Raw genomic sequence first — 26,559 nt, 5'->3', positions numbered from 1 at the left:
ATTACCATGTTCAATCTATAGGGGCAGTTATTGATGTGGTTATTGACTACTCAACATGTCTGATTTCTCAACATCCCTCACCTAGGGCACACATTTTTTTCAAATTACGTAAACACTAATTTATTAAGTTAACAACAAGGTATTTCATTCGACACAGATAATCATCTAGGTATCCTTAATACCCACAAACTGTATTATTTAAACTCAGGAGAGACTAGATAAAGTAAGACATTGAGGGTTTAAGGGAATTCAGGCAAAATATTTTCATCTACAAAGGTGAATTAAACTCTTAATGAAGGTGAACAAAGCAGACAGCACAATGGATTCTGGAGACAAATTAACTCAGTGTCTGAAAGCGAATGAATATTGAAAATTCAGATAGACAATACTGGTCTTTTGGCTATTATAGCCTCATATTATTCTTCCAGAATATGTTGCAAACTCTTGTGTGTATCATTTAAAATATAATGGATCACAAAACACATTTTTTGATGACACACAATGTGACTTTAAAAAAAAACTTCCCTGGGATATGGCACAGCCATTGTTTACTACTTATCCATGATTGCCCTCAAGATGATGACAGTGAAGCATTTTCAAATGGCTAAAGTCTATGCGATGTGGGTATGCCCACTAAGCTGTTATGTATGGAATTCCATCATTTTGACAGAATAACTATGAAAAAATTCCAATATATTTCCAAGTCAGGTTGATATGTGACTTGGAAGTTGTTGTGCGCGGATGTTGCCTTTCAAAAGAATTTACCTATGAGAGGACCCCATTCACTATGTGTACACAATGCTGAAGCTCTGCCTGGCAGATAATACAGAAGTCAGTTGGTTTGCTGTAATGTCTGCTTTATAATTTACAACTTTTACTGTTTTGAGTAAACTAATCCATAGGCTTAATCATTCTCTGAAAAGTGTTTGTTTGACCATTGTCATTAACATGATGGAGGAGGACCTAGAAATGTTGTGGTTGCATTTATCTTAGGAGAATCCTAAGTAGTAGAAAGCACAGCTTTGGAAGGGGCTGTTAAAAGGCTTGACAAATTGCAGATAGTGCATATTCATTAATAGGGCTTTTCTGTGAGTGCAGGTTTAAGGTTATGAATGTGTTACCAATTCCACACGCTGCTTTGGTCAGCATGGTCTGAGCTTCTTGAGTGGTTGTTGGAGGCTACACTCATCCAGGCAAATGGAAATCCACCACATTCCTAACTTTTGTCTTGTGGATGATGGAAGGGTTTTGGAGAGTCATGGGCTGTAGAACATCTCATCATTGTGTTTCCAGTGAAACCAACATATTAATGTGGTCAGTGCAGTTAAGTTTCTGCTCAATGATGACTCCAAGATGTTGATAGAGGTATGTGCAGAATTTGAAATTGAATATCAAGTGGGTTAGACTGAGGTGGTCATTGCTGAGCACAAAATGTTACTTGCTTCTTTTCAACTCAAGTTTGAATACTTTTCAGATCTTACTGCATATGGACACAGATTACTTCAATATGGGAGATGCTACAGATGGATCATGTAATATTCCCAATTGGAACTGCCAAATTTGTGTTACAGTCGGCTCAGGGACCTTTATTTGCTTAATGTTTAAAATCCCAGGGAATTAAGGGAATAAAATGACAAGATTTCAGAACTTTGAACCGAAAAAGCAACTTTCCTATACAAATTTAGAAAGGTAAAATAATCTTCAGTATATACAACTCTTACTCTAACATTCAGAATTAACATGAGGTAAATGTGTGTTAACAGAAGGTGTGGTCAAACACCCCACAGAGCCCATCAAATAACATATGCAGACAAGACAGAAGGATTTCTCATCAAACTGTCAAAGTGTCAGTGACACCGTGGGTCACCAAATCTCATCAAAACTTTGCACTCCTCTCAAAGCACATCAAATCATTATTTGTGAAGATTTAGATTCTGAACTTCCTCAAAAAAATGTTCATGTTTTGACAGTTCAATCTCTTTTCTCAAGATCACATTCACCAGATTCATGAAATTCCTCACAAGCACCTAATGACTGACATTATTTTTAACAGCTTTTTAAACAAACAGCTAGCTTCACAGAGCTGGTACTGGCCATGGATTTCTCTTAAGTCCCACACCCAGGTTTCTTGCTCTTCTTTTCCAGCTGTGCTGACTGACCCCATGCATTGCATCCATCTGAACTCCAACATCAAATCTCCGACACAATTCTAACTCTCCAGCTGCTCAGAACAGAGTACTCCTGTGTAGGGACCATCATTTGCATCAAGTCCATGGAGCCAACTAACAGTAGAGTCACCTTCTTTGAATCTGTCATTAACAAAATGATTGCTGTTCACCCTTTAACTTATTTGAAGGATCCCTTAAAACAAGAGCATCCCAGCCGTGCTCCTACGCAAAAATGTAATGCAGCAATCAACATTGCAATCTCCCCAGGTACTAGCTTCCACCACACATAAGGACATAAAATATTGTGCAATCATCAGTGAGCATTCTCACTCTGATCTTATAATGGAAAGATTCTCCACAATAGCTTTGGGGTGGCATGGTGGCTCAGTGGTTAGCACTGCTGCCTCACAGCACCAGGGTCCCAGGCTCGATTCCAACCTTGGGTGACTGCTGTGTGGAGTTTGCACATTTTCCCTGTGTCTGCGTGGGTTTCCTCCCACAGGCCAAAGATGTGTGGGTCAGGTGAATTGGCTATGCTGAATTGCCCATAGTGTTAGGTGCATTATATAATGGAAAGATTCTCCACAATAGCTTTGGGGTGGCATGGTGGCTCAGTGGTTAGCACTGCTGCCTCACAGCACCAGGGTCTGGGTGGGTTACTCTTCGGAGGGTCGGTGTGGAGTGGTTGGGCCGAAGGGCCTGTTTCCACACTGTAGGAAATCTAATGTAATCTAATAGTGGTTGAGATTATTGACTTTACAGTATCAACAGCACTGATAGAGATGATTGGCCACCAACTGCCACAACCATCTTCTTGGGAGACATGTTTACAGCCAGTGAAAAGTTTCTCTCACTTCCATTGGCTTCTATGTTACCTGGATTTTATGATGCTACACATTCAAACCTTGCCTTCATCTAAGGCAATCTCACTTAGCTCTGGAATTTAGCTTTTGTCTACATTTGAACAAATGCTGTAATGAAGTCTGGATCAGAGTGGTCTTAATCTAAAAAACTACTGATAAGCAAGTGCTGCTTGATTAACATTTGATGTTCTCCTCCCATCACTTCAATGATGTTAGAGAGTAGACTACTGAGATTATAACTGGTTGGCTTTGTGAAAAGAACATACACAATTTTCTATTTTGTCAGCTATATGTCATTGTTGCAGCTATACTGGAACTGTTTAACTAGAGTCCTGGTTGTGTCTGGAACACAGTCCTGCAATACTACATTTAAACTTTAATACAGATTTGTGAAGATTCAGAGGCTGAATAGCAAAAATGGAGAATGAACCTCTAATGGAATCCCTTATGCTTAAATACAGTAAAGCATAGTTGTCACATTTTATCACCAGAATCTGATCTAACACATCACTGCATTTGGCCACCAATACATTAAATTGGAACCATTTAGAGTTCTGTTTGGCTACCTTACAGATTATATGACTAAACTATTTCATAGAAGATGGGGCTTTTTAAGGTTTTAAAATAGTTAAAACACAGAAGTGTCAAACACAATAGATAAATAGGTTTATTAGAGAAAGCAGGTTTAAAAGTATTTGGATAAACTGCTGAAAATTATGTTGGAAGATTTTGCATACAAGCTCTGTTTTACTTTTAAACAAGAAACATTAAGTAGCTGGCATAAGCAATGCAATCAAATACAAGCTCGCTTAGCATTTCCCATATTTAGCATGCTACGAGTATTTACGTGAAAAAAACCTCTAAGGAGTTTTGCAAACTTCAAGTTTGGTCAAAAGTGGTGCTTTTACTTTAAGATATTGCAACTTCTTGGGGAAACACTGTTACATGCATCACAGTTACAAAGTAGATTCACTTAGTCGATACCAATCAGCCCCCATCAATAAACATTTGGCACTGCTCACTGACCTTCATCTCAAATTGGGCATGCGAGACTGAAACATTTAATACAGTTGGGCACTGAATGTTCCTGTCCCAGCCAAATATTAATTTGCATCAAGGATCAAAAGAGATGCTATATTACTTGGAATCCTACACATCTGATGGTTAGTGACAGCTTATAAAAGTAGTAGCGCTTTGTTGGAAGGTCTCAAATGAGAAAAGGTACCTTGAAAATATGTGCAAGTAAAAATATATTGATTTCATCATTTGTCAAGAGGCAATTATATTGGTTAATGATCTAATTCCCGGTGAATCAATTGGTGTACTACCACCAATTTCAAATCAAAAAGGTCAAGAAGATTATTGTCTTACCCATTTATGTGTTCTCAGTCAGAAATCTATAATTGGGCTATACCAAAAAAAGACAATATTAATAAAAACACCAGACTTCCTATTACTGATTATATAATAGTGGCAGCTGAAATTGATTATTTGAGAACATTAAGATCACAGTGCTCTCATTCCTATTCATAACCCAATGGCTTTCCACCGCAGGCAATTAGAAATTAGGATCTTGATTAATACAAGTGGCCAAAGTAGCCAGTACTTGTAAAGGGAGACTAATGAAATAATTCTTGGAGGAAGAAAAAGACAACTCAAGGGCTACAGCAGGATTTCAAAAGCTGACACTCAACTAATCATATCAGAGTGAGTCCATTTCTGAAAAGTGAAGAATACAACTGACTAAAGGGGTCATATGATTTTGTTCACTAATTGTAAATAGTTTAGTTTTCAATAATTTGCTGGACCTATTCATTGTTTAATAAAAGGTCCCTTATAGATAGGGAATGTTACAGTTTTGCATGCAGAATCAAAAATATGCCTTAGCGATTGAAGGGACATTAAGTTGCAGAAACAATTGAGTTACGAGGCATACATTCTGCAATAATTGACCTGATCACATTAACACAAAATCAATGAGCACTATAACCAGCTTCAACTCATGTTTACTACATATAAGCAGCATACTGCATTCTCACCACACCCTCCTTAGTTGGTTTGGATACCACCCAAAAAGGAAATAATGATTGGCAGAGGAAATATTTCAGAACAAAAATCATATGACAACAATCATACAGAGAATAGGCTACTAGCGTGGAAAGAATACTAACCCTTTCCAAAGCTCTACTGAAGTACATGATAAGAAAGATGATAAATTGAGACCAAATGTGCACACTAAGCCTTTTTTCATATGAACTCTGGTCAAGGTGAATAAAAAGCAGTTTCAGATGATGAAATAAGACACTGCACTCAATGGCTCAAACTCAAAGAAAAGGAGAAAATGAAATAACATTGCAACCAGAAACAGAGTTGTAACAAGGAAATAAAAACAAATGCAATTAAATAGTTTTAATAAAAAGGTACATGCGCAAAAAAAATCATTGTACAACTATTTACATCTTTTCCAGCTCGATATATATATATATATACAAAATTAGTGATTAGCACAGAATAGTCAAAGGAACTATTTGTTTACAGATAGAGCTTTTACAGGAAGAAAATCAATTTTACACAGTGATTGAGACTTCATTTTTAAGTTTCTCACTCACTCCAAGGAAGATTGATATTTTTCAGTAAATAATTAACAATCAAGTGTTATCTGACAGGAATATTCTGATTATCCAGTTGAGAAATTGTCTTTAAAACACTATTACACTTTATACTGTGTATTATTCTTTACAGTTTCCTTGCTAAAAGACTGAATTTTTGTTTAATATCAGAACTATTGTGTACAACAGCTATGGTTAACAGAAACTGAAAGAACTGTGGATGCTGTAAATCAGAAACAAAAACAGAAATTGCTGGAAAAGCTCAGCAGGTCTGACAACATCTATGAAGAGAAATCAGAGTTAACATTTCTGATCCGGTGACCCTTCCTCTGTTCTGAGGAAAGGTCACTGGACCCGAAATGCTAACTCCGATTTCTCTTCACAGATGCTGCCAGACTTGCTGAGCTTTTCCAGCAATGATCAATGTCAGATTTGGGGAATAAGATGACTAAAAGGTGCTGTAATATACCAGTATTTTGTCAATCAAGCCACTAGTAGCACCAAACTGTACATTTACCAACAAATGTAGAAATCTATGAATAATTACGGAAATCTGTGCACAGGTTTATCAGTTTTCTGGTTCCAGTATTCACCTCTAGATGTAAGGTTGTCTAATCCAAGGCTTCTCCCTCTTCTACTGACCCTCTCAGGCTTCACAGTAGATTCTGGTGTTCGATGTTTACCGAGTAATGTTGCTTTCTCAGATATTCTGCAGGAATCATCTTGAATCATTCTCCTTAAAATACCAAGCTTTGGACCAAATCGAGTTTGTATACTTCTTCTTATGGTATCAGCAATATTAGTATCACAGTCAAATAGCACCTTTACAAATTCCAAGTATGCCCTGTTTGAAAATAAAACCCCAGTTTTACATTAATATGTAATCCCCTTTTCTTTGAAATCCTATCAAAATGTTCAGTCTTTTTCAGTAGATATAAAACAGTCACTGGAGCTGACAGGGGACTTGACTGCCAGCTGCAGAGCCAGTGAGAGCCTCATGTTGTTTTTTTTCAGGATGACCTGCTGAATTAAGTGCCAATTAAACAAGCAACTGGACAGTACTGAGTATAACCCAAGATCAAGGACACTGGAGACAAAAGTCCTAGATATTTAAAGCTGCCAGCCTCCTCATTACTCAGAGTACTGGGACATAGTGGGTACTGTTGGCAGTACCCACTATGTACCCACTATAGTGGGTTCGAGAGTCAGGACCTCAGGAAGTGTGGGTTGCAAGAGTAGGCAGTGGCTCCACTTGCCTTTGCTGAGTGCCTCAATGAGGAACCAAGAGCCTTTGAATAAGGAATCCCTCATACCAGAGAAATCCAACAAGTTTACTTTTTGGATTTCACCCACCAATGGATGAACATAAACTAAAAACTTAGGGAAAATGCAGGAATGGTGGGGTCTCAACCAGTTTACGTTTGACCTGACTAAAATGCTCCCCTCATACCAAAGTCACCACAAGAGGAAATTCTACTGAAAGGGCAGGACCTTCAGATTGCAGAGATGATGATCTTGGAGCAGGAAGGGCATGTGGTTAGGTGGGATGGTGATGGACTGAGACTTCGCCACATTTTCACATCCACCACAATCAGGTCCATGGTGGGCAGTGCCATGGTTGACCTTACCATCCAGTTATAAATCAAAGCTCTTAAGTGGCCAATTAAGGATCACTTAAGGGCCTCTCACTGAGCTGCGAGTAGGCCTGTCACCATGGCCAGCTGACTAACCCATGCTTGGCACCTGGGTGGGTATAGGGAAGGATGATCATCTCCATGATCAAAGATAATCAGTGCCTAAACAAGGGACTGTATATAAGACAGGGGTTGCCAGCTGGGAGCTTCTGATTTTTGCTTCTGACTTTCCCCCTCCCATGGCATGTCCTCACATGACAGGACTGAGTGTTAGAGGAACAAAAACAAGTCAATTCTCAAATCTGCTTAATTAAAACTTTTTTAGTCCAAATATGAAATTTCAAAATACATTACTCCCCTTCTCTACTTTTGCTAGTGCTGTCAGACAGTACACAAGCAAATCTTAGCAGAACTTATACACTTAATGGTAAGGTCCTAGAGAGTGCTGTTGAACAAAGAGATCTTGGAGCGCAGGTTCAAAGCTCCTTTAAAGTGGAGTTGCAGGTAGATAGGATAGTGAAGAAGGTGTTTGGTATGCTTTCCTTTATTGGTCAGAGTATTGAGTACAGGAGTTGGCAAGTCATGTTGCGGCTGTACAGGACATTGATAAGGCCACTTTTAAAATATTGCATGCAATTCTGGTCTTCTTCCTATCAGAAGGATGTTGTGAAACTTGAAAGGGTTCAGAAAAGATTTACGAGGACGTAGCCAGTTTGGAGGATTTGAGCTATAGGGAGAGGTTGAATAGGCTGGGGCTGTTTTCCCTGGAGTGTCAGAGGCTGAGGGGTGACCTTATAGGGGTTTATAAAATTATGAGGGACATGGATAGGATAAATAGACAAGGTCTTTTCCCTGGGGTTGGGGAGTCCAGAACTGGAGGGCTTAGGTTTAGAGTGAGAGGGGAAAGATTTAATAAAGGCAACTTTTTCACGCAGAGGGTCGTACGTATATGGAATGAGCTGCCAGTGGAAATGGTGGAGGCTAGTACAATTGCAACATTTAAAAGGCATCTGGATGGGTATATGAATAGGAAGGGTTTGGAAAGATAAAGGCCAGGTGGTGGCAGGCGGGACTAGATTGGGTTGCGATATCTGGTCGGAATGAATGAGATGAACCGAAGGGTCTGTTTCCATGCTGTACATCTCTATGACTATGATTCTATGGCCTTTGCAGTAAAATGTTTCCTGCAAAATGTAGACTAAACTAATCAAAAGCAATGGTGACAAAAAATGGGAAAAATCTCGCCAAGCAATACCATCAAAACAAAATTCAACATTGTAAGTGACTTTACAAACACAAAATTAAAGTTTAACTGCAAGAAAATCTAATGTAATACTACTAATACAAAAAGCATAATTAGGCTCCTTGTGCCCTGGTGATGTTTACAGTTTTACCACCTACTTCAACAATAATATATTGAAAAACTAAAAAACAAAGCCAGACAACCCAATGTATACCCACCTATTTGATAACATATTGTGTAGATCAATCATTTCTGCAAAAGCATCGACGTTATCATTTGCTACAGCACAGATATCATTTTTCTGGTAACAAGCCTCCTGCAATTCAGAAAGAATCTCCTGTATTGCAGGACATCTTCGAATACTACAGCTGAATCTGGATTTAATTCCAACTGCATTGCATTTCAGGAAATCTTTGATAAATTGCTTTCCCTAGAAGGGGACATAAAAATAGTTAGAACAGGCACACCAAATTCTATAACAACAAAATAAATCAATGCACTTTCTACTGTTTGAATGACTGTTGCTGTTCCACAAGCAGATATTCCTGATAGATTGTGTTGGTTTTTTTTTTCGATGCAGTTCACCCCAAATTGGCAAATCTTGCTCAAGAGGAGAATTGAGAGAGCAAGTTTCCACAATCTTGACATTGCCCACTCGAGATTTAATTAATCATCATTGCAAATTTGGATTTCATTAAGCCGCTTTTTTGGTACAAAGGTATGAGGAAGTGTCACACCTCCTTGGGGTAGCAGATTGGAAATCAAACTCTGCTGGTCCTTGAGTCATCACAGAATTTAACAAGTCTAATCAAAGTACATGAAGTCCCCAATTTACTCATTGGATAGATCCAGATTAACAAAAAAAGTGGACCAGGTTCTACACTCGGCAGTAACTACAAGTTATTACAAATAAAAATTCTATATACAGGCAAACAACTATGATCTGTTGCCATATAATTCTACTAGTTAAAATTCTAATCTGTTCTAAAAATCTAATACACACCAAAAATAGCAGATATCTGCTTTATAAGTGGAAGGAAAAAATCTGAGGAAGCAGTTTAGTACACTCAGTCCACAGGGTTCGCTAGATATTCGTGTTCTTTGCATGGATGCTCTAGTCTTCAATCTCCAGGTTCCTTTTATTTCTTCAGGAGGCAGAGGTGATTGATACATTACGTGCAAAGTCTTTTAGTAACTAGTTTAAAAGCCAAAGCTTACAGCTACCGGCAAAGGAAAATAAACTGGCTTTCTTCAGATTTTAGGTACTTTTACTGCAGACAGTGTGAAAGAGAGAGCAAGTGAAAGAGAGAGAGGGTGAAAGAAAGAGTAGGCGTGAAAGATAGAGTGTGAGAAAAAGTAAGAGTGAGAATGAAAGTGAAACAGAGAGAGAGAGAAAAAAAGAATGAGAGAATATGAGAGACCGAGAGAGAACATGGAAGAGAGAGTGAAAGACACAGAAAGTGAAAGATAGAGTGTGAACGAGAGAGAGAGTGAAGGAAAGCAAGAGTGAAAGAGAGTGAAAGAGAGAGAAAATGTGAAAGTAAACAAAAAAGAGGGTGAGGATGAAAGCGAGTGTGAGAAGGAGAGGGTGTTTGAGAAGGAGAGAGTGAAGGATGAAAAAGATTGTGTGAGAAAGATTGTGTGAAAATGAGATTATGTGAGAATGAGATGGTGTGAGAAAGAGAGAGATGTAGGAAAGTGTATGTGTGAGACAGGGTGAAAGACAGAGGGATGAACGAGAGAAATAGTGAAAGAAAGAGAGAGAGAGAGACCGATCAAGAAAATAAGCAAGTGAAGGACAAAGAGGGATTTGAAATCAAGGGTGAGAATTTTAAAATCAGGACACTGATTATCTAGATGTCAATGTAGACCAGCAAGCACAGGGATGAAAGACAATCATGATTTGCTACAAGTTAAGAAAATAGCAAAGTTTTGCTTGACCTCAAATTTAAAGGATGTAGAATACAAGACTCCAGCCAGAAGCACACTGGAATGCAAGGGATCCTTGATTATTCGAATACCAATTATCCGAAGGAGATCTCGAGGTCCCGATACAAACATTATATCAAAGACATGTTTCCAACAGTGATTGCATCGTTTGTTACAGTGATTAAACAGGCACCATCTCCAAATGACTGACCTCGCGCCCTCTCTCCCTCCCCACACTTTCCCTGGAGTTCTACAGAGGGGTGTATCCTAACCTCCTCCTCACCCCCCGCGCCCCACTTCCCAGGAATAATCTCTCCAGCCGGTCAAAACGTTGTGGCTGTGTCTGTGTGTGCGCTATTTGGAGACTTACCCAACAAAAACAGCTGCAGCAACAGCAGTCTTATTGTTGGTGTGCAGTTCAGATGCCCCGGGGGGTTTTCGGACAGGGGGGTGGGGTTGGACCAGGTTGGGGGGCGGTGGGGCAGGTTTGGACTGCGTTGGGGGCAATGCTGGATGGGGTTGAGGGGGCGGTGCTGGGGGCAGGGCCTCGTGCGCTGTGTGCTGCTGCAGTCTCCTTAACTGGGAGCAGACTTTAATAACTCCAAGTGCAATTTTCCGAATAATCAATTATCCAAACGAAATATCCGTTCAGATAATCGAGTTTCCACTGTAATTGAGTCCAGAGGCAAACATGGCAAGTAAGTTTGCTTCAAGAGCAGATGAGCTGAGACAGGGATAAAATGAAGTTGTAATCGAACTGGAAATAGATGGTCGGAGTGATGCTACCAATAATGAAATCTGAAGCTCATTTTAGGATCAGTTCTAACAGCACGAGTGTGAACAGATTGATTTAATCTCAGACTGTTGCCAGGGATATCAGTGGAGCTGACAACTAGCACACTGAATTGGAAGTAAGGACTAAAAGCAATTGCTTCAGAGAGGTAGGGTAGGGTGTCAGTTTTGTACATATGAAAACCAGCATTGTCACCAAAGGTTGCCTGTAAACGAGAAATGGAGGGGTCAAAGCTAAATCCCTGGGAGTTCCCAGTAGTAAGGGCATGGCTGCAGGAAAAAAAGCCACTGCAAGTGAATCTCTAGTTATGGAGAGCTACTCTAGAATAAAAACAACAAATGCTGGAGATCACAGCGGGTCAGACAGCATTCATGGAGAGAGAGCAAGCTAACATTTTTTGTTATTTCAGTACAGATTCAAGGATGTGCAGTTAATTGTTCCTACTCTAGAATGAAACCAACGTTCAACAAACCTATGCTGCTAAACCACAGCAGAGACACTTTGGAGGGCACACCAGTTTAAAATGCTCATTTTGTAAAGCCCATTTACAGCTTTTTAAATTAATAACAGTTGTTTTATCAAATTTTGTTTAAAATAGTTATAAAAACTTCCCGATTACTGCCCTGTGAAAGTTTCTTTTTTGTAAATATGAAGTGAATTTGAGTAGAAACTGGAGCAAAAATTCTCAAAAAAACTAATATAGCTTGGCAAAACAAAAATCAAGGTGATAGAAACCCCAAATTCTTAGAGACAGAATGCATAAGATATAAATATAGACCGTTGACCCGTTTAAAAGTAAATGTGCTCATCTCAAAGGAAGAAAAATAAACTTGCATTTTTGAAGGCTTGTTGTTTACAATAAAAAGTTGGGGTCAGGACGAGAAGGAGGAAAGACAAGGTCTATTTTGATTCACAGCATGGATAAACTAAAGAACAGGATGACAATGTAATCCATGATTCCCCAGACAGCAAGGTGTCAAATTCAGCCTTAGATCAACATACCCTTCTAAACACTAATCACTTCCCCAAATGGGGGCAGGACAGAATTTTAAAGACACCCAAAATGTTTGTCTCACTACATTCCTCTGACAATGTTGCTATAGGCTGCAATGGATTCAAAGATAGGAAATGCAAAATCTGCTTGAAGGTAATCTCAATGCTACTTACTGCATTTCAATAGAATTCATTTTGCGGAGAGTCTTATGTGAGCATTTCTGGCTCCCTTCTACTCTGAAACAAGACTTCCTCTCACACAATCAACCTAGGAGGTTACACATCTACACAACTCCCAGTAACTAGCAACTCAACAAAAATCATGGAATGGCTGTAACATAGAGAGAAGTAATTCAGCCCATTTAGTTGTGCCAGCTCCCAGCAAAAACAACCTGTCTAGACACCACCCCACTCTATTTATGCAGAAAAATAACAGATGCTGCAAATCTGAAATAGAAAGCAGAGTATGCTGGAAATACTTAGCATGAGTGGCAGTACCTGTGGAGTAAGAAACAGTTCATGCTTCAGATCTTTTTCGGAACCACTTAAACAGCACCTTTGCCATAATGGAACTGTTCCCAAATGTCACGTAAGATATTAGAAGAGATGACTGAAAGCTTGGTCACAGCATTAGTTTCCAAGGAGAGTCTTAAGGTGGGGGGGTTGGGAGTGTCGGTTTCAAAGATTTAGGAATAACATTTCTGTTTTGCGCCTAGAAAACTGAAGGCATAGCACCAATAGTTGAATGATCAAAATCCCAGCGGAAGGAGGGGGTGGCAAAACAGAGCAGGGATTTGACAACTACTGTAGGTCAATGATGGCTGAATTGAACTTGGTGAGATTAGGATTCAGGCAGCAGTGTTATCTCTTTTTCATTGGTTAGTTTGGATGATGGAGGTTAGCCAAGACAGCACTGCAATAGTCAAGTACAGAGGAAATAAAGGCATAAAAGACCATTTCAGCACTAGATGATCTGAGGCAGCAGTATCGTTGGGAGATAATAATAGAGATAAAAGTGGACAGCCTTGGCAATGGAACCAATGAGTTGGAACCTTACCTTGACCAAAACAACACAGATGTCTGAATCAACCTCTCACAATATCCAGGAAGAGTAAATGGAATTGATTATTTATGCAAGGACAAAAGACCATTACTTCAGTTTTCCTAAAACTTAATTGAAGGTAATTCCTGTTTATTTAATACTGGTCTTCAGACTAGTATTGTGACCAACAACTCTATGTTCTGATGTTCTCCAACTAAAGGAACATTTCTGTACCAAGACATTCACTTTGTTATCACAGCCATGGCCTCCTCTTTTTGCACACCAAATATTTGCTTGCTCCATGCAAACATATTCCAATGAGTGCCTCATAAATGCAAGATATTAAGTTGATCAGAAGTGATGAAAAGGAAAAAATATTTAACTAAGCCATACAGCCTGGATTACAAATTAGTACACTCTGTTAATTACTTGAATGAACAGACTGAGTGTTGTTACGATCCCAGACCAGACAAGATCATCAAATTGTGTTGCATATGGTTAGGGACCAATAACCTTTATTTTTAAGGTTACAAAATGGTAAGATCCAGGGGACTTACTGAGCCACAAGATTTCATTGTTTTGAAGAAACAATAATAAAATTTACTATGCAACGTTAGAACAGTAATACAATCTATAATACATGTACAGGCAGCCCCTGGATTATGACCGGGTTCCATTCCTGAGTTTGTTCATAAGTCGATTTGTAGGCAAGTCGGAACAAAATGCAGGACAACATAAAGCAGTCATTTGTAAGTACAGGAAATGTTTGTGTGTCAGATATTTAAAATGACACCCTTGTATGAAATCATAAGCATAAGTGTATGCAAGTCAGGTAAATCTGTATAACTGTACAACTGATTGCTAAATTGAGATCATTTTGTAAACAGGGTAATATCCTGTGATCAAATAAACCAAAGCGCATATGCTTAAATGGATTTCGGCAAAGCATTCAAAAAGGTTCTGCATGCAGACTGGTTTGTAAGGTTAGGTCACATGGGATCCAGGGGGAGCTAGCCAATTGGATACAAAATTGGCATGAAGGTAAGAGACAGAGGATGTTGGTAGGCATTGTTTTTACGACTGGAAGCTTGTGATCAGTGGTGTGCCACAAAAATCAGTGCTGGGTCCACAGCCTTTCCCCATTTATATAAATGATTTGGATGTGAATATAGGAGGCGTGGATAGGAAGTTTGCAGATGACACCAAAATAGATGGTGAAGTGGACAATGAAGATGATTATCTCGGAGTACAACGGGACCTTAATCAGATGGGCCGATGGGCTGAGGAGTGGCAGGTGGAGTTTAATTTAGACAAATGTGAGATGTTGCATTTTGACAAGGCAAACCAGGACGGAAATTATACAGTTAATGGGAGGGGCTAGGGAGTATTGCCAAACAAAGAGACCTAGGGGTGCAGGCATATATTTCCTTGAAAGTGGAGTCACAGGTAGACAGGGTGGTGATGAAGGCATTTGGTATGTTTGCCTTTTTTGGTCAGAACATTGAGTATAGGAGTTGGGATTTCATTTTGTGGCTGCATAGGACATCGGTGAGGCAACTTGTAGAATAATGCATACAATTCTGGTCATCTTTCTGTAGGAAGGATGTTGTTAAACTTGAAAGGGCGCAGAAAAGATTAACAAGGATGTTGCCAGGATTGGAGGGTTTGAGTTATAGGGACAGACTGAATAGGCTGGGTCTTTTTTCCCTGGAGCACTAGAGGCTGAAGGTGACCATATTCCATAGATGTTTACAAAATCATAAGTGGCATGGATAGGGTGCACAGCCCAGGTCTTTTTCCTAGGGTGGGAGAGTCCAAAACCAGAGGGCATAGGTTTAAGGTGAGAGGGAAAAGATTATAAAAGGATCTGAGGGGTAATTTCTTCACGCAGAGAGTAGTGTGTGTATGGAATGAGCTGCCAGAGGAATTGGTGGATGTGGGTACAATTACAACATTTAAAAGGTATCTGGATGAATATGTGAATAGGAAGGGTTCAGAGAGACATTGGTTAAATGCTGGCAAATGGGATTAGGTCAGCTCGGCGTGGGTGAGTTGGACTAAAGGGTCTCAATATCTAATAGCAAATGCAATCAAGAATACATGCATGGATTTCTCAGCTATTAATCCCAGACATTAACAACATGGTGGGTCAACATGGGGGCGGCATGGTGGCTCAGTGGTCAGCACTGCTGCCTCACAGCGCCAGGGGCCCGGGTTTGATTCCAGCCTCCGGCGACTGTCTGCGTGGAGTTTGCACATTCTCCTCATGTCTGCGTGGGTTTCCTCCGGTTTCCTCCCACGGTATCCAAAGATGTGCAGGTTAGGTGAATTGGCCATGCTAAATTGCCCCTTGTGTTCACGGATGTGTAGGTTAGGTGCATTAGTCAGGGGAAATGTTGGATAATGGATCTGGGTGGCATACTCTTCGGAGGGGTGGTGTGGACTTGTTGGGCTGAAGGGCCTGTTTCCACACTGTAGAAATTCTAATCTCATTAAACTTCACAAGGGATTACAATTCTTCATGTTCACTGATATGGCCTTAAACTCTCTCCCAAGAGCCACACAACAACTGCTCCTGTTTAACTTGATCACACTCATGTCCTGGGCTAACATTTCCTTAGATTCCAAAACTGCATTTACTTATCATGACAACACCATACTTATTGAGCTAGGTATGCATCTTGGCTTTTCCCAAAGTTCTAATTTGACTCAGCAGTGATGAAGCAAATACTGCTTATGAGCTTTTGAACCTCCACTCTCACAGTTGTACTCAAGTATTAGTATTCACGGAATTCTGTAACCCCTCACAGCTCCTACCAAAAATAACACAGTGACTTTCCCACTTTTACAGTTCTCCAGGTCAACCTGTGATTCTAGACTGCACAGAGCTAGCTCACTGCTCTTGCCCCTATTCCGGTCCAACTCAAATGATTTCTAAAGTAGAAATCATGTTTAACTAACTTGCTGGAGTTTTTTGAAGAGGTAACAGAAAGGCTTGATGAGGGCAATGCTATTGAATGGGCATGCATGTGTTTCCAGAAGGCTTTTGTTGCAGTGGCACACAACAGATTTGCAAAGTGAGTTGGAGGTCGCTGTAAAAATGGTCAAGAGCAACACGAATACAAACTTGGCTGAGTGATAGTAAACATAGTAATTGTCAATGGATCATTTTTGGAGTCGAGGAAGGTTTGTGGTGGAATTCCCCAAGGATTGGTATTTGAATTTTGCTTTTCCTGATATACATTATATGATCTCGATCTTGGTGTGTGCAGGGGACAATATCAAAGTTTGCATAAGACACAAAACTTATAAGAACTGAGAGAAGGATGGTGTGGAACTCCAAAGGGACATTGACAAGTTGGTAGAGTGGGTGGATAGGTGGCAGATGGAGTTCAATGCAGAAAAGTGTGGAATAACATTAACAGACAATATTAAATGAAGGGTACAATTCCAAAGTGGGTGCGGGAGTGAAGGAACCTGGGAGTGTGTGTGTGCACAGATCATTGAATGTGGCAAGACAAGTGGAGAGAGCAGTTATACAGTCATAGAGATGTACAGAAAGGAAACAGACCCTTCAGTCCAACTCGTCCATGCTGACCAGATACCCCAACCCAATCTAGTCCCACCTGCCAGCACCCAGCCCATATCCCTCCAAACTCTTCCTATTCATATACCCATCCAGATGCCTTTTAAATGTTGCAATTGTAATTGCTTTATAAATGACTAACCCTCCACCATAAAGTCACAAGTGGGGGTACTTGCCAATGATTAGATAATGTTCCACACCATTTGTGATTACTCAGATATTGAAAATATGCAGGCGTGTGCTTAGAAGTGACAAGTAACGTTTGCATTACCCATATACCAGACAACGATCACCTCTAACAATTCAGAATTGGACCATTACCCTCTCACATTCAATGCCATCACCATCAGTGAATTTCCAACGACCAGTACCCTGGGGATTGCCATTAACCAGAACTGGAGTGACCATATAGATTCATTATCCATTCCTGTGAAGGGCTTATGCCCGAAACGTCAAGTCTCCTGTACCTCGGATGCTGACTGACCTGCTGTGCTTTTCCAGCACCACACTTTTCGACCCTTATAAATTCATTGGCTACAAGGATATATAAAGGGCTAGGAATCCTGCAGAAATAACTCATCTCATGGTATGTTCTCGACTTTATTAATTGGGACAGTCAGTATAAGAGCAAGGAGGTGATATTGAATTGCATAAGACACTTGTTAGACCTCAGCTGCAGTACTATTTACAGTTTTGGATGCCACATTATAGGAGAGATGCAAATACATTGGAAAGAATGAAGAAGTGATTTATCAGAATGGTTCCAGGAATGAGGAACTCAGAGAGTTAATGAGAAAGTTATGAGGATAGACTGAATAATTTTGAACTGTTCTCCATGAAGAGGAGAGACGAGAGGATATTTTATGGAAGTTTATAAAATCATGAGCAGAGTGGACACAATAGATAAGGAAAAGCTGTTCCCACTTATAAAAGGACTGAGATTGCAAGGCCATAGATTTAAAGTGATGTGCAAAACAAGCAAAGGTGATGTGAGAAAAATAATCTTTCACATAGCGAGTAATAAGAGTCTGGAATACACTGGTTTAAAATCTGGTGGAGGCAGGTTGAATTGAGGGATTGAAGAGGGCATTGGATGATTATTCAGATTGAGACAATGTACAAGGTTATGGGGAAAATATAGAAGATTGCCACTTGGTAATGAAACTTGTTTAAGTAGCCAGTGCAGGCTGCATGGTCTCTTGCTGTGATGTGACAATTCTGTGATGCTGTGAAATGTAAACCCAGGACTGCTTTTCAGTGACTCCTGAACAGTTGAGAGACCTACCAAACAACTTGTAATAAATCTCTCCCTGAAAAAGGGCAGAATTGAATGGTGCTTAAAAATGTGTTGCTAGAAAAGCGCAGCAGGTCAGGCAGCATCAAAGGAACGGGAGAATCGACGTTTCGGGCATAAGCCCTTCTTCAGGCTTATGCCTGAAACGTCGATTCTCCTGTTCCTTTGATGCTGCCTGACCTGCTGCGCTTTTCCAGCAACACATTTTTAAGCTCTGATCTCCAGCATCTGCAGTCCTCACTTTCTCCTTCTAGAATTGAATGGTGCCATCTATCCACTTGTGGAAATTTTCCATGAATTTCATATTCACACCAAATTCTAGCAAAGTATTGTAACCAAATTAGCTGATAACATAGAGATAGATAAGAAAGCAAGCCTGAGGAGGATGCAAAGGCCTGGATTTTCATCAGCAAGGCAGGTTTTGGGAAATTGGCCTGCTGCCTTAGCAGAAAGTACTAGGATGTGATCTTCGTTGTCGGGAGGCAGGTTGCAGTTGAGCAAGATGACCCCAGAAAGTGTAGCAAGCAGCCAGGAGGGGCTCCTGCATATTGGTGTGTTACTTAACAGGCTTACCTCAGCACTGTGAGACTTCACCACAATTAAAATGAAACAGTCAAGGGGCTTGAGCCTTCATGCTTCACATCCTTTCACGTCCCCACACTTTCCATACCTCATCTACCTCCCCATCACCCCTCATTGGCCACAAGACCATGCACCCTCACACATCCTCCAAAGCCAGGCTATGCTCCTCAACTTATTGTCATCCATTCTAGACAGGTTTTACTACAATCCAATTAAATATGTCAACCATTCAGACCCTTTCAAAGTATAGATAGCAGAAACTGCAAACAGTCATTATAACAACCTTAAATATCAAATAAAAATTGACAAAATAGATTAGAGAGCCATAAATGTCAATCCTGTAATGGCCTCCTTTGGGTTTAGGAGTTTTAACACATTAATAGATTTCAGGTCTCTCAGCTAAACATCCATAAAATTGTAATTGAGTAGGACATGCTTTTTTCCATAAGGGAACAAGCCATTTCAGGAATGCTGGATGCAGGCACGTGACCTAAGCCAACCCAAAATCTTAAAAGGCACCCCTGAAAATCAGAACAAATGTGATTAAGGGTGGAAATCACAGAATCTGGACTTGTCTGCTATTTTCAAAAAACCCTGAAGTCATCCCAACTCACTCAAGATCCAGGTCAAAGAGTCTGCACACAGATATGGATAGGTTAAGTGAGTGGAAAAAATGTGGGAGATACAATATATAATGTGAGAATGTGGGAATTTGTGGAAAGAAAAAAAAGCAAAATATTATTTAAATGAAGAGTCACTATAGAATGCTATGGTGTGAGAGAATCTGAGGTGCCCTTGTACTCAAAACGTTAGTGTACAGATACAACCAATCATTGAGAAGGCAAATGTAAAGTTGCTCTCTATTCCAAGGGGAAGAAAAGATAAAAGCAGGGAAATGCTCTTATGACTATATATTGGTGAGACCACACCTGGAGTACGATGTACAGTTTTGGTCTCTTTGTTAAATAAAGCAGACTTGCGTTAGAGGCAATTCAGAGAAAGTTGCATCGGTTTCTGGCATAAAGAGATTGTCTTACAAATAAGTCTTGAGCTGTTTTTACCTAATTTTATTGAAGTCTAGAAGTGCAAGAGGTGACCTTATTGAACCACATGGAATTCTGAAACACCTTGAAAAAGTAGATTCTGAGATTACATCTCCCCCTGTGGAGAGCCCAGATTTGGATGTACAATTTAAAAAGGTAGAACTTTTTGTTTGAAAGGCAGAAATACGAAGGATTCTCGTCTCTCTGTCTCGTTGGAACTTTGGAATTTTCTGTGTTAGACAGCAGTGGAGGCTAAATGCCACACTGCTGGTCTTTTTACAAGGCAACAAAGCCCTTGTGTTTTTTTTTTCCCAGAGAGGAGGTAATTGGTCAGGCTACAACTAGGCTGGGTTTGAAAGGTTTATTGGGGCCCTTTTTGTTTACCCCTAACAGATAATGATTCATGTCGTTAAAAAAAAATGGTAGAATCAAAGGGGAGTGACCAGCTAGCTGTGTAGCTAGCCTTTGTTTCGAGTTTTTGATTCAGTTCGCAGCGGTATGTGTTAAGAAAGGCTGCTTGGGCATATCCAGCCAGGTACTCTCTCTCTCTAACTTGAAGCCTGTAAGCCCTGGTTTGTTTTATTTTTACTCTTTGTACTAAGGGATATCTTTATTGGGACTGTTGCAAATATTTTCAGAACAGCATCATTAAGTCGGGATAGTCTGTCGGGTTTTTGGATAAGTTGAGTTATCCGGTATTCTATTTTCTGTTCTGTGTTTCATTCCGTAATTTTGTAAATAAATTCTGTTTGTTTAAAACTTGGTAGTCGGATCAGCTAATTCACTCCGGGAATATCCACTATACACTTACCTAAAACAAATAGCAAAGTTACGGACTGGGCTACCTGCTTAAAAATGTTTTGAAAGGTTGGACCTTGTCCATAACATAGGTCATCAAACATATTCAAGGCTGAGTTAAACAGATTTTTGAAGTATAAGATTGAGGTGAGTGGAGAAGGTTGCAGGCCAGAAAGTGGAATTAAAGCTTCAGAACAACCATGATCTTTTTGAACGGTGGAACGGGTTCAAGGGGGCATCTGGCCCTCTCCAATGTCTTAGGTTCAAATATTAGGAAGTGCAATTCTTTAAATAATTTAAAAATGAATCTGTTGAACTATACATTGGACATTTTGCATGGAGAGAACCTCTTGTCGAGGCCTGGCGTTTTACAATGTTTTGCATAATGCAACAAACGATACATGTAATTGTCAAAAGAGCTAGATTCATTAAATGAAATTTAATTCAAGATGTGGATAAAGCTCTAGCTTACATTAACAGCTGTCAAAAAAGTTCAATATTAAGACATTGGTTGTGATGGCACTGGGTCAAATGTTACAGCTGGATCTCCTCATTCCTGTTGAAGCATAGATAAATGCACACAAACAAGCTTCAAGAGGGAGTTCATAGTTAAAGTTTATGTAGCACAGTGATTTACATGAGATACAAGCCAGAGGGGCATCATAAAAACATTACAAGACAGTGGAAAACTTAAGTTTTTCAGCTTTTGGAGAAGCATTGAGGAAACAAATTTTACAAGTAGAACACTTTTGCATTGATAATAGAAGAAAAACAAAAAGTCCTCCTATTGAATTCCTTTATGTACAAGAAATTGATGAGATTTGAGAGGCTACAAAGTATTTGCTTGAACTGTACGAAGTATATCAATCTGTTGACATGGATTAAAATACAAGCTGACAGTCAGGAAAAAAAACTAGTCTGTCTAACCTCTCCCATATAGTGATGAAATCCCAAGACTCAAAATCAAGTCCAATTCAAGTTCTGATGAAAGATTGTTATACTTCCATTTTAATTGCATTATTTTGCTAATGTGTCAAAATTAAGTTTATTTTACATATAATACTTGATTTTATTTCTTGAAGTAAAGTGGGGGTGAAGCTAATCCATTGAAAAGGTGTAACAAATGAAAGCCTTCTTTGGCTTGAAAAACTAAACATTCCTGCAGCAGAAGGAAAACAGTATAATGGCAATTACAGCGAGCTATGCCCTTCAATGCTCCGATGGGCAAATCCACCACCTGGTACCAAGCTAAACCACAAAGAAAGTGAAACTTCAGTCCCTAGTACATGAAGAAATTTTGCCAAAGCTATTTAATGACATCTTCTGTAAAAACAACTGGTTTTGGAATGGAACAGGAATAGGAATGCTGTAATACCCTACTTTCAAACAGTACAATAACATATTGTGCAAATAGTTTAGATTAGATTACTTACAGTGTGGAAACAGGCCCTTCGGCCCAATAAGTCCACACCAACCCTCCGAATAGCAACCCACCCAAACCCATTCCCCTATACCTAACACTATGGGCAATTTGGCATAGCCAATACACCGACCCTGCACATTGTTGGACTGTGAGAGGAAACCCACACAGACATGGGGAGAACATGCAAACTCCACACAGACAGCTGCCTGAGGCAGGAATTGAACCCAGGTCTCTGGTACGGTGAGGCAGCAGTGCTAACCACTGTGCCAGCATGCTGCCTATAATGGCCCATCTGAATGAAACATTCATGAGGGAATTTGGAGTGTTTCTTACAGGTAAAAGATTATATTGATGCAGTTTATTATGCTTCACCTGGTAAAATTGTGGTTAAACATTATACTTTCAGGAAAAGCAATCATTACATTTATTGTAAACTTTAAAATTAAATTGCAGTATAAGTGTTCATTTTTCTATTTTGAACACAGAATTCATTAAACAGTCTACATGCATGACCAATACTTATGAACATAACCTATAAAACGGAACATTGCTATTGATGAGAAGGTGGACCATTTTTGTGTATTTGAAATTAGCATGCTCATTTAAACCAACAGTGCAGTACTCCTCTTTAATCTTCCTGCACAATTACGTTTGCTGCGACTCAAGGATCTATTCTTGGACTCCTTCTATTCCGCATCTATATGCAGCCCTTCAGTGATTTTATCCAAAAGTTGTAGTTTTCAAATGTACGCTGATGACACCCAGTATCTACCTTATCACAACTTCTCTCAACTCTTTCATGACAATTAAATTATGAAACTACTTATTCAATATCCAATTTGAGGGTAAACAGATTAAATCCAATTAAATAATCCAAAACCTGAAATCATTGTCTTTGATCCCTGCTCCAGATTCCATTCCTGAGCTAGATTTTTGTGCCTGGCAATGGTCTAAAAGTAAGTCAGCCTGTTCACATCCTCTGTGCTGTGTTTGAAACTGGGAAGAGTGTTTAACCACACATTCACACAATTTGCCTATTCCACCTCTGTAACATTATCTCATCCCATCTCAATTTATCCACTGCTGAAACCCTTAATTATGTCTTCCTTACCTCCATTTTTGCTATTCCAATACATTCCTAACTGATCTCCCAAATTCTTCATCCAGAAACTTGAAGTCATCCGAAACCTCTGCTGTCCATAAGCTACGCCTCTGCAAGCCTTATTTAAATATAGACAGATAGTAAACAGGAGCAGAGGGAGGCCATTTGACCCTTTGAGCCCGCTCCACCATTCAATATGATCATGGCTGATCATCCAACTCAGTACTTTATTACTGCTTTCTCTCTACATACTTTGATCCCTTTAGCCCTAAGAACTATATCTAAATCCTCTTGAAAACAGTCAATGCTTTAAATTCCCTCTCATATTTGTGCTTGATGACCTACACTGTTTTCTAGTTAAGCAACATTGCGATGCTAAAATTCTTCCTTTTCATTCTCGAATCTCTCTTTTTCCTCACTGTTCCTTTCATTAATCTTCTCCATCCTCCAAAATTCTGCATACATCTGAGTCTGGGTCTTTGGGTCACCCCCAATTTTCATACATCTACCATTGGTAACCATGCTCTCATCTCTACCATACACCTCTATCCATCTTTCCATCTGGAAGACCAGACTTAAAACCTCTCCTTTTCTGAGCTTTTAGTCATCCTAACTAATACTCAGTTAGATGCTTCAGTGTCACTTTATTTTCTAATACTGTTGCAAAGTACCTTGGATGTGTTCATACATTCATGCCCCTAATGTTACTGTGGCTTCATAAATCTAATAAAGGAAGAAGCTCTTCAAGAATCAGCTAGCTGGAGCATTTCATTGAAACACCCAAATCAAAACAGATGGGAATAACTTAGTGTCACGTAACTAATGGAATTTAGAAAAATTAGACGAGACCTTAGTGAAATTTCTTATAGACCTTGATAAGATAGATGCAGAATGATCATTTTCCCTTCTGGGAGAGTCTAGGACCAAAGGGCATAATCTCACAGTAATGGGTTGCCTGTCAGGACAGATATGGGGAGGAAATTCGCAGAGGGTGGTCAGTCTGTGGAAGTCATTAGCATAGAGGCCTGTAGAGTTATAGAGTTATAAGTTGAAACTTTATTGCTGGAACAGCACAGCAGGTCAGGCAGCATCCAGGGAACAGGAGATTCGACGTTTCGGGCACAGGCCCTTCTTCAGGAATTGCCTGTGCCCGAAACGTCGAATCTCCTGTTCCCTGGATGCTGCCTGACCTGCTGTGCTGTTCCAGCAATAAAGTTTCAACTTTGATCTCCAGCATCTGCAGACCTCACTTTCTCCTTATAGAGTTATAAATCAAGGAAACAGACCCTTAGGCCCAACTCATCCTTGCCAATCAGATTTCCTAAAGTGAACTAGTCCTATTTGCATGCACTTGGTCATATCACATTTATCTCTTCCTATCCATGTACCTGTCCAAATATCTTTAAAGTGTTGGAACTGTACTCACTTCTACCACTTCACCTGGCAGCGCATTTCAGGTTGATCATTAAATGTATTTAAGTCTGAGATAGACAGATTTCTGAACAGTAAGGGAATCAAGGGTTACATGTATGAGGCAAGAAATTGGAGTTGAGGATTATCAGATCAATCATGATGAGGTTAAAGATAATTCAAAACGATTCTACAAGTATTTTAAAGGCAAAAGAACAACTAGGGAGAGAATAAAGATCAACAAAGCCATCTATGTGCAGAGGTGGGAGAGCTGCAAAGCCAATATTTCACATTACTATTTACTATGGAGAAAAACATGGAAGCTAGAAATATTGATGTGTTCAAAACAGTCCACATTACACAAGAAGAATGCTGGAGGTCTTAAAAAAGCATTAATGTAGATAAATCTCCGGAACCTGATCAAGTGTATCCTTGGAAGCTAGGGAAGCAATTGCAGGACCTCTAGCAGAGATATTTGTATCATTGACAGCCACAGGTGAGATGCCAAAGTACTGGAAGGTGGCTAGTATTGTGCTTTTATTAAGAAAGAGAATCCTGGGAACAATACACCAGTGAATCTGACGTTAGCAGTGGGTAAGTTGCTGGAAGGGATTCTGAATAGGATTGACATGCATTTTGATAGGCAAGGATTGATTAGGGATAGTTAGCATAACTTTGTAAGTGGGAAATCATACCTCATAAACTTAATTGAGTTTTTTGAGGATGTGACCAAGATGACGGCAGAGAGTAGACATTGTCTACATGAACTTTAGTAAGGCTTTTGACAAGGATCCACATGGTAGACTGGTTAGTAAAGTTAGATCACAGCGGATTCAGGGAGAGCATGCCAAATGGATACAAAATTGGCTTGACGGTAGGACACAGAGGGTGGTGGTGGCGTGTTGTTTTTTGGACTGGACGCCTGAGACCAGCAGTGTTTCACAGGAATTTGTGCTGTGTCCCCTGTTGTTTGTAATTTATATAAACAATTTGGATGAGTTTAATTTAGATAAATGCAAGGTGTTGCAATTTGGCAAGATGAACAATGGCAGGACTTCTACAGTTAATGACAGGGCTCTAGATAGTGTTGAAAAACAGAGAGACCTAGGAGTTCAGGTATATGATTCCTTGTAATCTGTGTCACAGGTAGACAGGGTGATTAAGAAGGCATTTAGAACGCTTGTCTTCATTGCTCAGACCATTGAGTTTAAGAGTTGGGATGTTATGTTACAGTTACATAGGACGTTGGTGAGGCCACTTTTGGAGTACTGTGTACAGTTCTGATTGTCCTGTTATAGGAAGGATATTATTAAATTGAAGAGGGTGCAGAAAAGATTTAAGAGGATGTTGCCAGGAATGGAGGACTTGAGTTATAAGTAGAGGCTGGATACACTGGGCCTTTTCTCACTGGAGTGCAGGAGATCGAGGGGTAACCTTATTGAGGTTTATAAAGCCATAAGGGGCATAGACAAGGTGAACAGCAAAGGTCTTTTCCTTACGGTTGGGGAGTTCAAAACCAGAGGGCATATTTTTAAGGTGAGAGGAGAAAGATTTAAAAGGGACCGGAAGGTAAACCTTTTCACACAGAGAGTGGTTCAAATGTGGAATGAACTGCGAGAGGAAGTGGTAGATACAGGTACAGTTACAACATTTAAGAGACATTTGGATAAGTTCATGAATAAGAAAGGTTTAGAAGGATATGGGCCAAGTGCAGGCAATTGGAACTAATTTAGCTTGGGAAACTTGGTCGGTGTGGATGAGTTGGACAGAAGGCTTTGTTTTAGTGCTACATCATTCTATCTCATTAAATGGCACAGCAGACTTAGTGGGCTGAATCGAAAAAGCACAGCAGGTTAGGCAGCATCTGAGGAGCAAGCGAGTCGACGTTTCAGGATGAAGGATCTTGCCCGTAACGCCGACTCTCCTGCTCCTCGGATTCTGCCTGATCTGCTGTACTTTTCCACTGCCACACTGTATCGACACTGACTCTCCAGCATCTGCATTCCCCATTTATCTCCTAGGTGATGAGCTGAATGGCCTACTTCAA

The 26,559-nt window shown here is 39.9% G+C and overlaps 1 protein-coding gene across 3 annotated transcripts in view; it reads right to left on the bottom strand.

Moving 5' to 3' along the window:
* Window positions 1-6,026: 6,026 nt before the first annotated feature.
* LOC122552118 (stanniocalcin-like) overlaps window positions 6,027-26,559 on the bottom strand; it is a 23,130-nt gene continuing 2,597 nt past the window's right edge. For all 3 annotated transcript variants that reach the window (XM_043694624.1, XM_043694620.1, XM_043694619.1), the window contains exons 3-4: window positions 8,736-8,947; window positions 6,027-6,484 (exon numbers count right to left, since the gene is read on the bottom strand). In XM_043694624.1, coding sequence (XP_043550559.1) covers window positions 6,184-6,484; window positions 8,736-8,947 — 513 coding nt within the window. In that variant the 3' untranslated portion in view covers window positions 6,027-6,183. The remainder of the gene's footprint in view (window positions 6,485-8,735; window positions 8,948-26,559) is intronic.

Source organism: Chiloscyllium plagiosum, chromosome 1, assembly GCF_004010195.1.
Source record: "Chiloscyllium plagiosum isolate BGI_BamShark_2017 chromosome 1, ASM401019v2, whole genome shotgun sequence".
Classification (NCBI taxonomy): Eukaryota; Metazoa; Chordata; class Chondrichthyes; order Orectolobiformes; family Hemiscylliidae; genus Chiloscyllium; species Chiloscyllium plagiosum.
This window is presented reverse-complemented; position numbering and strand designations above follow the sequence as displayed.